Below are 13580 nucleotides of genomic sequence, written 5' to 3' on the forward strand. Positions count from 1 at the left end.
GGAGGGGTCCAGGTGCAGATGTGGGCTGACTGGGGGGTCCAGGAACAGATGTTTGCTGTCTGAGGGTTGGGGGAGGGGCCAAGTGCAGGTCTCCTAGCAATGGGCACTCCGTGCCCCACTCCAGCCCTGTCATCCGGGGTCTCTCAGATGTTTCTGCCCCCTTCCCAAGCTGGTGGGGCCAGGGTGCTGCAGGGGTGGGGGCTGGAAGGGGCTGCCCGGTGAAGGAATAGCTCCTCCCATGTGGGGGTCCCAGATGCTGCTCGAGGCTCCCCCCCGGCTCCAGAGCCCCAGCGCCCAGGGGTGGGCATTGCACCCTCCCCACGGTGGTCCCAGTGGGTGGCTGCCCAGCCCAGGCTGCGGCGTCGGAGAAGTGACTCACGGCCCTGGTAGCTCACACATTTCTTTTTCATTAGCCATTAAGTGTGGCCTGAGGGGTCATGCCAGGTTCAGCAGGCGCCGCGCTGGGCTTAGCGCTGATGAATTAGCCAGGGTGGGGGCAGCTGGTGGAGCCGGGTGACCCCCCCCACGCCGGCTGGGGCAGCAGGTTGGGTGGGACTGGCACTGGCAGAGACTCCTGGGGCAGGGCAGATGGCATTCCACGTGAGGGGCTGGTGGAGAGGCTGGCCCCAGTGAGGGAACTTAATGAATGCAAATCAGCAGGCAGTTAGGGAAACCAGACCCTGCCAAACTCCCTTCCTGTCTTTTCTCAGGCGACTACAGGGGTGGATGCTGGTACGGCTCGTGTTGACATCACAGACTTGGTGCCACACGACGTCCTGATTGGAAAACAACGATAGAAAATGAACGTGGCCCAAGTTAGGTGGCTTAAAACCTGGCTGAGGGTTGGGTCTCCGAATGTAACAGAACGAGGGATTGTCACGGCGCGGGTGCGTGCTAGTGGGGTCCTGCGGGATTGGTTCTTGGCTCTGCCCGTTGGACGTCTTCATCAGTGACCTGGGAGAAAACATAAAACCACCCCTGAAAGAGCTGGCAGCTGGCATCAGACCTGGGCGTGGGAAGCAGTGAAGAGCCTAAGTCAGTGATAGAGCCCTGGATCACTGGTGACCAGGGTGCAGGCAAACCCTGGACGCCAGACAGCAGAACGTAGCTGCACCAGGGGCCAGGCATGGCAGCCATACATGTGAGGGGCCCAGGTGGAGAATCACCTGAACGTGAGCGCCCAGAACAACACTGGGGACGGGCTTGCAAGTGGCACAGAGAGGTGATTTTCCCTCTGTATTCGGCACTGCTGCGACCGCGGCTGGAACCCGGTGCCCGGTTCTGGTGCCCCCAGTTCAAGAAGGACGTTGGTAAAGTGGGGAGGGGTCAGAGATGAGCCCCGGGAATGATGAAAGGATTAGAAACATGCCCTTGCGTCCCACGAGGAAAGGTCTGAGCCCAGCCAGGGGCTGGAAGCTGAAGGCAGATGAATTCAGACTGGCAGTAGGGGCCCCTTTTTAACGGGATTTATCGAGGGTCCTGGTGGATTCCCCGTCACTGGCCATTTGAGGAGGTTTTCTAGGGGTGATTCTGGGCTTTCCCTGGAGTTAGACGGGGTGAGCCCAGGGTCCCTGCTGGCTCTGGACTTGGTGACTCCAAAGGCTGGAGCTGGCTGGGCACTCCCTAGGCTGCCCTCCTCGGGGCTACCCCAGGGCACAGCCTGGCTCACTGCCCCACCTCCATGGCCCTAGGGGCTCTGAGCCTCTCTCCTTTCCTGCCAGGTGCCCAGCAGAGCGCCACAGTGGCCAACCCCATGCCAGAGGCCTCTTCGGACCTGCTGCCACACTTCCTGCTGGAGCCCCAAGATGTCTACATCGTCAAGAACAAGCCTGTGAGCCTGGCCTGCAGGGCGACGCCCGCCACCCAGATCTACTTCAAGTGCAACGGGGAGTGGGTGCACCAGGGTGAGCACGTCACACAGCGCACCACAGACCAGAGCACCGGTAAGGGCAGCGCCGGCCGGGCTGGGGCCTGGGCTTCGGGGCAGGGGCAGCAAAACCCTTTGGCTGGCGGTGCCTATGGCTGGAAGCAGGGACCCCGCGAGCCGACCGGGGACCCAGCGAGCCGACCAGGCCTGGGCTGCTCTGACACTGGCTCCAGGCACCCCCAGCCCTGGGGCGAATCTGGACACCAGTGAGGCGAGTTTGCTGGTCCCTGCGGGACGTGTGCCCCCAGTACAGGGTGGCCAGGCTGCAACATGGGGACCTGCCTGGGTCATGCGGGAGGGGCAGTGGGGGGCGGGTGAGAGAGATTGGGGGTGACTGAGCTGGGGTTGGAAGGAAGAGCCTGGGGGAGAGGCCTGTTTCCTACCCACCCACCCATCCCCACTCCTGGCAACCCCATGGCCAGGTCCTCCTGTCCCAGTGTTATGATGCACAAATGGTGCCCACTCGTGGCCCCGTGCGGTTCGTGGCGGGTGCCCCTTTCAGTGCGACAGCCCTTCTCGGGGGTCCACTCTCTCGGGGTCAGGCCCCTCCAGCTCCTGGAGCCACACCTCTCTGAGCCTTAGCACGTCTGTCTGTGCCATGGGCCCCCTCAGGGAGTCCCCTCGCTCTGGACCCCCTGGGCCTCCTCACCCCCAAAGGGCTTGATGCCCCCTGTTCTCTAGCCCGCAGCGACTCTCAGCCAGCATAAAACAGGAGGGTTTACTGAGAGTTGAACCCAGCACAGGAAGCTCTCAGGGCCTCAGGCCTGGCCTCCCTCAGCACAGCACATCCCAGTCCCCCTGCAGCCAGGTGGGCTCTGCCTGCTCCCCCTCTCCAGCCCAGAGCCCCCCTGCTTCCCAGCTGGGCCTCCAATATCCCCGGCCCCAAGCCCCCTCTGTCCACTGGCTTCTCTCCAGGGAAACAGGGTCGCCTGGGCCTCTTCTCCTCTCAGCCCCTTCTGGCCTCTCTGGCTGGAACCGGCTGGGCAGGTCACCGGGGTCCTCTCCCCGCAGCCCATTGTCCTCCCACTGGCCAGAACCGGCTGTGACTCCTGAGCTGGGACTCTGGGTCGTCAGGTCACCAGTCGCTGGGGTCTCCATCCTCAGGGCCATCGGCGGGGGTCCCGAGTTCCCTCTCCGGTCCTGTGTAACAACAAACTCCCTCTCCCCTCCCCTCATTAAACCAGTAACACCCGGGGACACTGAGTCCCACCCCCTCTGCATGCAACCCCCTGGAAAACACAGAAAAAATGAGAAACCCCCCACTTTGTCACACCCAGGAGTTGCTGTCCCAGAGCCGTGGAGGGGCCCAGGACTGCACAGCCAGGGTGTGTGCCCACCATGTCGTGAAGGGGCTGGGCTGGGAGCACAGCATGCGTGGGTGTCTGGGCCCATCCCAGGCCATAGCTACATAGGGAAGGCAGCAGGTCGAGCCCATGCTCCCACTCTGGGCCTGACACGGCCGGACCCCGCGTTCGCTGGCTGAGCCCTGGCTGGAGACGAGGCCTGTCCCGTGGCAGTGACCCTGCAGCCAGGCCATGTGCCAGCTCGTCAGAGCACTGGGAGGCATGACACCCTGGCCCAGAGCCTGCCATCGGCTCATTGGCCTGACACTGCCCGGGCCTGGAGGATGGCACAGATGGGAGGGCTTGGTCCCCCCACCCCCATCACTGCACTGCCAGGCCAGCAGGGAGCCCTGGGGGGCGCCGTGTCCTGGCATGCAGGGCTGGGCTGGTGGGGGGGTGAGGGTTAGAGCTGGTGAGTGCCCAGGAGTGGGGCAGTCCCACGGGGCAGCGAGTTAGAGGTCTCCTTGAATTGTAGTGCCCATGCTTCTCTCCGCTGCACCGGGCCATGCCAGCCCGGCTGGTCCCACTCAGAGCTGCCTTGGGGAAAAGGCCCCTCCCCAGCCACAGCATCTCTCAGAGCCCACGTTCCCCTGCACAACGGGCTGGGCCTGGGAACCGGGAAATCAGCCTTTGCGCACCACAGGGCTGCGCTGCCCCCTGCTGGCGCTGGGCTGCCTGGGGAGCACGGGGGTCCCTGGAGTGGAAGGACTGGTTGTCACGGAGTGTGGGGGAGACCAGGCCCTGCACCCCCAGCTTCCTGCGATTCACCGGGACTCTCAGCCAGCCAGTAACACAGGGTGGTTTATTTAGACGACAGGAACACAGTCCAGGACAGGTCTTGCCGATACAGACAACAGGACCCCTCCGTTAGGTCCATCTTGGGGGGCCAGGGGAGGCCCCTCCATTTCCCCAGCCAGCCCACAGTGAAATTCTCCAGCCCCTCCCCCCCCTTGTCCCTTTCCCGGGCCAGGTGGTCACCTGATCTCTTTGTTCTCCAACACCTTCAGCTGGCACCTTTGTAGAGGGGCCCAGGCCATTAGTTGCCAGGAGACAGAGTGTCAGCCATTCTCTGTGCAGACACCATCACACTGGCCCCCTATGGGTCTGCAACAATCACACACCCTAGACACTCGAGAAAGGCAGAGCGGAAACTGAGGCATCCACACAGCACTCAGGAAAAACATTAAGAACATTCCCACTTGGTCACGTGTGTGTGCAGAGCTGTGCCATGCACGGTCCCTCGCATGCAAACCACGGGGTTCCCATCTGCCCCCCTCCTGCTCCCTCTTCCAGGTCTGTGGGGGTGACCAGACTGTGCTCACTCCAAGAGGTGGATGGCTTGTTCTGGAGCCCCCTGCTCGGGGGTGTCCTTGTGCCGCCCTCCTGCGCAGGCTCCTGGGGGGCCATGCGCAGTCCAGCCCGTGCAGGGCAGCTGGGGGAGCACCCTGCCCCACGTGTCCCTGTACCGACCTCCAGTGCTCGTCCCTCCTCCCCGCTGGAGGCTCCTGCTCCTGCAGTTGCTGGCTCTCCCGGGGCAGAGGGCAGGTGTCTCCGCAGCCTGGCGGGGACAGCAGCTGTCAGTGAGGCCGTGTGTGACGGGAGGGGTCCCGGGGGGGCTGCAGCCCCAGCCAGCCTGTGTCAGAGGAAGCTGGGGAGTGGGCTGTGGGTGCAGAGCTCTGCAAGGGGGGAGCGGTCTGAGCACCGCTCAGTCATGATACAGCAGCACCACTGGCCAGCTATGCCCGGGGCTGGGGTAGCAGGGGCTGCAGGCCGAGCCTGAGGGGCACTGACAGAGCTGGGGTGTGTGTGTCAGGGCTGCACAGGGTGGGTGCTACGCCCCAGCTTTGGAACAGCCTCTGGAGGACCCCTCCAGTGGGTCAGACCCCCGAGGGGACCCCGCAGCCTCACCACCTCCTCGGACTGAACCTCTGGGCTCCAGCCCCCCATCCCCCCATAAGCTCTGCCAGCGAGTCCAGCTGAGCCAGACGCCGCCGTGCCCCCTCCACAGGGGGCAATTCCACTTGCCCAGCGTTCGCAGTGACACTCCCCCAGCGCTGGGGCTGGGCAGGCAGTGGGCACAGCACAGGGAGTCCTTCGGGGAGCCCAGAGAGAGGCAGCCCAGCCCCCAGGGAACCCTAGTGTCAGGGGCTGTGTCTCTCCGTGAGAGCCCCGGCTCCTCCCAGCAGCCAGCTCTTATCCACCCTGCCCCAGCCTTTGTTCCCCAGCTGGGGTCTGTGCCCAGTTTCCCTGCTGGGGGGGCCCATCTCCCTCTGGGCTGCGGGGCATGAGGGGTCAGTGTCCTGGCGATTGGATCTGCCGTTGTCATCTCAGATTCTCCACTGAGATGGAGTCAGACTCAGCCAGGTTTTTTTCAGTGCCCCACCCTGGCTCAGACAATGGGCGACATGTCTGCCTGTGTCTCTTAGCCTCCCTGAGAGCAAACTGTCCTTTCCCCTGCTCCGCAGAGCCATGCACAATATAGGGGAAACTGAGGCACACACAGGACTCATAAAACATTACAGACAACTCTCCTTGGTCTTGGGGGCCCAGCTTGGAGATGAGATGGCAGTTCTTCACCCCCACCCCGCGCCATGAGCGCCGTAGATCTGGGGGAGCCACTGGGCCGAGCTGCCTTGAGACCTGAGCGACCCATCTGGGCATGCGCTCTGCAATGGGCTGGCCCCTGCAAGGGCTGGGGGCAGGGGCACTGCCACCCCAGCATGTCACCCTCCTGCCCAGGTGCGGCGGATCCCTGATGCACTGCTCTCTCCCAGGGTTGCCCCTCATGGACGTCCAGATCGATATCTCCCGGCAGCAGGTGGAGCGGATCTTTGGGCTGGAGGAGTACTGGTGCCAGTGCGTCGCCTGGAGCTCCTCGGGGACCACCAAGAGCCAGAAGGCCTATGTGCGCATTGCCTGTGAGTGCACCCGCCACCCCCTCCACTGGCACCGCAGCTGCTGCTCCCTGGGCAACGGGCGTGGAGCTCCCTGGCTCGAGATCCAGAGGGCTGAGCCCTCCTGAGCCGCAGCTGGGCCGCCCTCGTGCGGCCCCGTGGCAGCCGGGCCAGCATCTCTCTGGCATCCCCGAGCCCAGGCAGGTGTCCCAGCTGTGCAGGGTTATTGAGGCCTGTGCCAGCCTTGGGAGTCCGGGGGTTCCATGCCGGGGGTCAGAGCCACCTGGCCTGGAGGCGCGTCTCTTTTCAGCCAGCTCTGCTCTCTCCCCCTGTTCTCCAGACCTGAGGAAGAACTTTGAGGAGGAGCCGATGGGCAGGGAGGTCTCCCTTGAGCAGGAGATCGTGCTGGTGTGCCGCCCCCCGGAGGGGATCCCGCCGGCCGAGGTGAGTCCAGGGACTACGCGTCCCATGGCTGGCAGGGGCCAGGCCTCGCTCTGTAACTCAGCGGGAATGAGCTGTGGTCGGGGGCCCCCAGTGGTGTCCGTAACAGCGTCACTGATCACCTGCAAGGACATTGAATCCCCCCAGATCCAGCTGGCAGTGGAAGTGGGGAGCGGCGGGGAGCCAGGTCCTGACCCGGGGCCACCCAGGTCACTGGGTAAGCCGGACGCAAGCGGGCGTTGTAACCTGCATGTATGGAGCACGCTAGCCTGGGCCCAGGGAATGCAGGGTGAGCGGACAGGCCGGGATTGGCCTGGGAAGTCCCTCTCCTGCAGCACCCCGTGTCCTCCCCCCGACCTGTCCCAGCGTCCCTGTGTCCTCCCAGCCCTTGCCTGCCCCAGTGCCCCGTGTCCTCCCCTCCCCCACCTGCCCCAGCACCCCCGTGTCCTGCCCTCCCCTGTCCAAGGCCGCCCAGAGGGGGGGGCAAGTGGGGCAATTTGCCCCAGGCCCCGGGCTCTGCAGGGGCCCCCCCACAAGAATGGCTGAGGCTCCCTCTCCAGCCCCAGCTTGACCTGACCCTGCCTCCACCCCTCACCCAGAGCCTCAGTGCATCCAGGAGCATCCCTGGACAGCAGCAGTGTGGCTCCAGCGGGACAGGGAACAGGGGAGGGTTGGATCGTGGGCGTTCCGGGGGTCTGTCAGGACTCAGCGGGGCAGTCAGGGGACAAGGAGCAGGGGTGGGGTCCCGGGTGGTGGTTGGGGGGTGTCTCTGGGAGACGGTGAGGGGACAAGGAGCAGGATGGGTCGGGGATTCTGAGGGGGGCAGGCAGTCGGGGGGCAGGAAGTGGGTGGGGGTTGGATAGGGGGCAGGGCCAGGCTGTTTGGGGAGGCACAGCTTTCCCTACCCTAAAGCTCATTGAGCAGTCTGAGGCTTGCAGAAAAGCCAAGCTGTTAGCTTTTCCATTAGGGCTACCACTCCTTTCACTTCTCAAATGCCAAATTATAGTCTATATTTAATTTCAGTGCCATAGGGAGATTCATGTCAGGGATGTGGTGCTATTTCATAATTAGCCACTGGGGAGGGATCACATGGAAAGCGCAATATCACCCACTAGCCTCTCCTAACCTTACATGGGGACTCCCCCGCCTCATTCACTGAGGCTCCAGAGGGTTAATGTCAGTGGTTTCTCACTTTTTTATATGGTAGACCTTTCTATAGCAAACCTCTGAGTCGCAACCCTTCCCTTATAAATTACAAAAGAACTTTTGTATATAACATATTATAAATGCGGGCCAGCAGCCCAGGTTTTGCGGTGAGCGCTGCCGGTCACGAAATCTCGTTATAACCGTGTGACCCCGAGGGGTCACCGACCCCGTTTGAGACCCCGGTTAATTTAAAATTTGCCACTTGTGTCATTACATGATGTGTATTTTGAGATTTCGTTTCACACATAGCTAATCCCAGCTCCTGGAACAAGCTCAATGCCTCGGTTGGAAGTATGTACATAAGCTTAGTAACGACCACCACCGTACCTCGATCTTCCGTTGTGTGAGGACCCCATGGAGCCTAGTCTCTCAGGGCCATCAATACATTCTAGCGAGGATTAAGTCCTTAATGGCTCATTAGCCGGATGTGTAAGGAATGGTGTCTCCCTAGCTCTGTTGATAGAGAGGTGGAGATGGATGGTTCAGCGAGAGAGAATCACTTATCATTTGCCTGGGTTCCGCCCTCTGGGAGGCACCTAGGGCGTTGGCCAGGGTCGGCTCTGCTTCTCTGCTTGCCCAAGCCTGGCAGTCGGCTCACCTTTCGCAGCAGCCTGCGGGAGCTCCCCCAGTCCCACTAGGCTTCGGTTGTACCCTACCGATTCCGACCTGTCGCCGAATCTGTAGTGGCACCAGAGGCCTCGCCGGACGCCGCCAAGGCGCTAGCCTCCTCTGTCCTCTACAGGGCTTGCAGGCGCCCTTTGCGGACTTGCCGCCACCAGGCACCCCTTGCTTCTGTCCTGGAGCTGCTCCCTGCATCTCCGGTCTCAGTCGTCAGGTAGACGGATCCTGGGCTGGAGCTTTGTTTGACTCAGTCTGAGGCTTTCTATATTTTCTAACCTAAATGAACAAAGCTTCTGGGACGAATATGAGTCAGGGCAGCCGGCAGAGTGTCCGAAACCTGGGAAAAATTTTGTGACGGATGGGCTCAGGCGTTGGTCACCAGCTGAGGAGGGTTCAAAGTTCTGGTGGATTTTTTTTAAGCAGAATTTTGTATTGTTTCTTTAAACAAACACAGCAAGCAGCAAATATTTGGCCACATACTTCTGAAACCCCAAACCATATTCAGGTTTTGGCAGACTAATTTCAGCTTTTCAGTTAAAAAAACCCACAACAAATGTTGAAGGAAAGCAGACATTGTCCGTGATTTTGTTCTGCTTTTTAAAAACCCCTAGTTTTCGATCCAGAAAAAGTTTTGACGGAAAATATTTGTCCAACCCTTTTAATGAGCTTTAGTACCTTTTAGCGCCAGCTGATGCTGAGAACCAGTGACACCTTGCAAAGAAGTTTTCTGAAAACTGGGTTTGTGCCAAGATGCAGAAGGTTAATTTTTTCCAGGGCCACCTGTGGAGGGGAGCAAGTGGAGGAGTTTGTGCTGGGCCCTAGAGGGGCACCCACGAGAATATAGTATTGTATAGTATTGCAATATTTTTATGGAATGGGCCCCCAAAATTGCTTTGCCCCAGGCCCCCCGAATCCTCTGGGAGGCCCTGCCCTTGTCTGCTGCTGCACCCCGTGTCCTTCCCTCCCCTTCCTGCCCCAGCACCCCCATTTCCTCCCCTCCCCTGCCTGCCCCAGCACCCCCATTTCCTCCCCTCCCCTGCCTGCCCCAGCACCCCGTGTCCGCCCCTGCCTGATGCCCGCTGCCTGCAGGTGGAGTGGCTGCGTAATGAGGAGCTGGTGGACCCGGCGCTGGATGCTAGTGTGTACGTGACGCCGGAGCACAGCCTGGTGGTGCCACGGGCGCGCCTGGCCGACACGGCCAACTACACCTGCGTGGCCAAGAACATGGTGGCTCGTCGCCGCAGCTCCTCCGCCGCTGTCACCGTGTATGGTAAGGAGCTGGGGTGGGGGGCAGCACAGAGCAGGAGCTGCAGCCAGCTGTGACGCAGGGAAACCCCAGCAAAGCAGGACCCCCCAGCTGTGTCCCCTCCCCCCGTGTCTCCCTGTCTATCTCCCTGCAGCCCAGAAGCTTCCCCTGGAGCCAGCGAATCCCCCCGGAGCAGGGCACCCCCAGGCAGCACCTTCCCCAGCGTGGGCAGCCCCCCTGCCAGGTGCCCAGCCCGCCGTTCCAGGGAGCCCAGCTGGGAGTCTCCCAATGCTGCCCTGCCCGACGCCAGGGGCTTGCGCTGACTCTGTCGCTTTCCCACCCCAGTGAACGGCGGCTGGTCGACTTGGACAGACTGGTCAGCCTGCAGCACCAGCTGTGGACGGGGCTGGCAGAAGCGGAGCCGGAGCTGCACCAACCCAGCACCCCTCAACGGGGGAACGTTCTGTGAGGGCCAGAATGTGCAGAAAAACGCCTGCACCACCCTGTGCCCAGGTATCCGCTTGGCCACCGCCATGCCCCTGCGCCCATCGCTCTGCCAGCCCCAGGGACCTGTACATGGCACCAGGGGACAGCCATGCTCAGAAGCGCACGGGGGATGGGGCAACATCCCTCCCCAGCTCTGCCGGTGCCCCTCAATCCCGACTTGCAGACCCCACTAGACCAGCCCTGTGCCCCCCTGCCAGCTCTGCCTTTGCCCCTCAATCCCAACCCGCAGCTCCTGCCAGCCCAGTCCTGCACCCCCTCTGCTCAGCTCTGCCAGTGCCCCTCAATCCTGACTCGCAGCCCCAGCTAGACCAGCCCTGTGCCCTCTCGCCAGCTCTGCCGGTATCCTTCTGTCATGGTATAATTCCCCAATCTGAACCTTAGCGTCCAAGAGATGTGGTACCAGCATGAATTCCTCTAAGCTTAATTACCAGCTTAGAACCTGTAGCGCTGCCACCAACCAGGAATTCCAGTGCCTGGTACACTCTGGTCCCCCAAAACCTTGCCCGGGAACCCCAAACCCAGACCTCTGGAATCTTAACACCAAGAAAGTAAACCCTTTCCCCACCGTTGCCACTCCCAGGCTTCCCTCCCTGGGTTACCCTGGAAGATCAACTGTGATTCAGACTCCTTGAAATCTTAACCTAGAAGAGGAAAATTCACCTCCCCTCCTTCTTCTCCCCCTGCCAGAACTCTCCTGAGAGAGACAGTAATCCTGATACGAGAGAAATTAGCCTTCTCTCCCCTTCCCTCTTTTCTCCCCACAATTCCCTGTGGATCCCAGATCCGTCCCCTGAGGGTCTCACCAGAATAAAAAACAATCAGGTTCTTAACAAGAAACTTTTAATTAAAAGAGAAAAAAAGTAAAAATTCAATCTCTGGTAAATTTAAGATGGATTAGGGACAGGCTTTCAGCTCAATAGACAACTGGGAATACCCTCCAGCCTAAGTATTCAAGTACAAAATTAAAAATCCTTTAGCAAATACACAAATAAACTTCCTTCCAGCCAAATACACAATTAAACTCCTTCCAGCCAATGCATCATTTGCAAATAAGAAAACAACATAAGCCTAACTCGCCTTATCTACCAGTACTCATATTTCGACTGATAAGAGCCTGTATCGAGAGATTGGAGAGAAACCTGGTTGCACGTCTGGCTCACTCTCAGAGACCCAGAGAGAACAACGCAATTCAAACAGCACCCACCGACAGAAACTTCCCTCCCTCAAGATTTGAAAGTATCCTGCCCCTGACTAGTTCTCCGTCAGGTGACAGCCAGCCTACTGAACTTATTAACCCTTTCAGTCAAAGAGATATAAAGTACTTCTGTGCTTATTAACTTTTCTTATCTGTTTATGACACCTTCAATCCGACCCGCATCCCCTGCCAGCCGCCCTGCACCTCTCGCGCTCAGCTCTGCCATGCCCCTCAATCCCAGCTCACAGCCCCCACTGTCTCACCTCTGTGCCCTCTCCCACAGCTCCACTGGTGCCCTCAGTCCCGACCCGCAGCCCTGCCAGCCCAGCCCTGTGCCCTCGTCCCACAGCTCGCTGGTGCCCTCAGTCCCGACCGCGCCCCTGCAGCCAGCCCTGTGCCCTCTCCCCACAGTCTCGCTGGTGTCTGCCTCAGTCCGACCTGCAGCCCCGCCAGCCCAGTCCTGTGCCCTCTCCCCAGCCCTGCCGGTGCCCCTCATCCCAACCGCAGCCCCTGCCAGCCCAGCCTGTGCGCCCTCCAGTCCCAACTGCAGCCTCTCACTGTCCCAGGCCTGGGCCATCCCAGCGTCGGTGCTGGACAAGCTGCTGCGTGCTGTGACTGGAGGAGTCACCCGCTCCCTGGCCAGGGTTGCAGGTGCTGAGCAGCAGGTTCCTTTGTGAGTCCCCCTACTCTGTGCCCAGCCCCTCTTCTCCCAGCTGTGTCATCTCCACCCCCCCTGTGTCCGTGTTGTTCCGTCCCATCTCCGGGTCCGACCCCATTAAAACCCGGCAAGGAGCCAAGGGCAATGGGGCACAGTGGGGGCGGGGCAGTGGGACAACAATGGGGGGGGTGTGCAGTTGACGTGCAGTGAGGCCAGGCAGTGGGGTGTGGGGAGGTGCTGGGAGGTTCAGTGAGTGCATGGCGAGGTGCATGTGTCATGCAGTGGGAGGGTGCAGTGGGTGGGTGCAGTGACTGTCAGTGAGAGGTGCAGTGATGTGCATGAGGTGGAGGGGGCAAGGGGCAGCGGGGCAGAGGTCTGCGAGGTTCCTGTGTGCTCACTGGCTGCTGTGTGCAGTGGACGGCGGCTGGTCGTGTTGGAGCCGGTGGTCGCTGTGCGCTCTGGACTGCACGCACTGGCTGGTAGCCGCGAGTGTTCGGAGCCAGCGCCTCGCAATGGGGGCACGACTGCCAAGGAGCGAGCTGGAGACCCGCAACTGACACCACCGAGCTCTGCAGCCACAGTGAGTGTCTCCTCCTGGGTCCTGCCGTCCCAGCGCTGCCTCTGCCAGCACAAGGCCCAGGAAACTGGACTCCCCTGACCCCCCTCAGCACAGCAAGCTCCTGTGCCACAGACAGGTTATTAGTTGCCTGGAGCACAGCGTAGGACAGACCATGTGAGCGCAGGAAGATTCAGCAAAGTCCAACACACACACGCGTCCCACCCAGGAGACTGAGCAGCCTCCAGCAGCCCAGCCGCAGTCACGCCCACTCCCCCTCCTCTGGCCCCTGGCCTCCAGCTCCTCTGGCTGGCTCTATGCAGAGGCTGAGCCAGGATACAGGGTGTCGGCCATTGTCTGGGCCCAGGCGGCCCATCAGCATCACACTGCCGTCTGGGGTCTCTGCAACGATCACACACCCTTGTCCCACACCGAGATACTTGTGCGACACCGAGGGGAAACTGAGGCATGCACTGTGTTCATACAAAACATTAAGAAAATTCCCTCTTATTCACAGCTTCTGGTGCCATGGCCCTGGGGGGTGGCACATGCCAGCTGCCAGGCCGGCAAGTAGGGCTGGGCCCGTCAGTCCTGGCTCATCAGTTAGCAGGACTGGCAGCGTCTGCACCCCGTAAGACCCCCTGGCTGACCCATTGGCCACCCCACACCATTCCCTGCAGTCTCTGCACCCCCAGCCCATGTCTGACAGAGGGGACCCCACCCACCAGGTGCATCTGATCCTGGCCCTCTGAGAGCCCAGCCCGGGGGCTCAGGTGGGTCCAGGGCTGTGCTGTGGGGTCTGGTGCCCATGTGCATGAGGCGGGTGGGGGGCACTGCCCGAGGCTCTGCAGAGGGAGCTCCAAGGCAACCCCCGGGGTCTGAGCAGCAGGGCCCGTCAGTGCGCAGCTCGTTAGCTTTGCCAAGCCCTCGCTTTGCCATTTACATAAAATCACAAGTTCTCACAGCGCCGACCCACCCCTGCAGCC

The 13580-nt window shown here is 61.2% G+C and overlaps 1 protein-coding gene across 1 annotated transcript in view; it reads left to right on the top strand.

The window, feature by feature from the left end:
- The first annotated feature begins 1728 nt into the window (after positions 1 to 1728).
- UNC5A (unc-5 netrin receptor A) overlaps positions 1729 to 13580 on the top strand; it is a 29315-nt gene continuing 17463 nt past the window's right edge. The window contains 8 exon segments of the mRNA XM_032777551.2: positions 1729 to 1943; positions 6045 to 6188; positions 6505 to 6608; positions 9522 to 9702; positions 10024 to 10191; positions 12453 to 12514; positions 12517 to 12556; positions 12559 to 12618. Coding sequence (XP_032633442.2) covers positions 1754 to 1943; positions 6045 to 6188; positions 6505 to 6608; positions 9522 to 9702; positions 10024 to 10191; positions 12453 to 12514; positions 12517 to 12556; positions 12559 to 12618 — 949 coding nt within the window. The 5' untranslated portion in view covers positions 1729 to 1753.

The sequence above is a fragment of the Chelonoidis abingdonii genome, chromosome 7 (genome assembly GCF_003597395.2).
Source record: "Chelonoidis abingdonii isolate Lonesome George chromosome 7, CheloAbing_2.0, whole genome shotgun sequence".
Lineage (NCBI taxonomy): Eukaryota > Metazoa > Chordata > Testudines > Testudinidae > Chelonoidis > Chelonoidis abingdonii.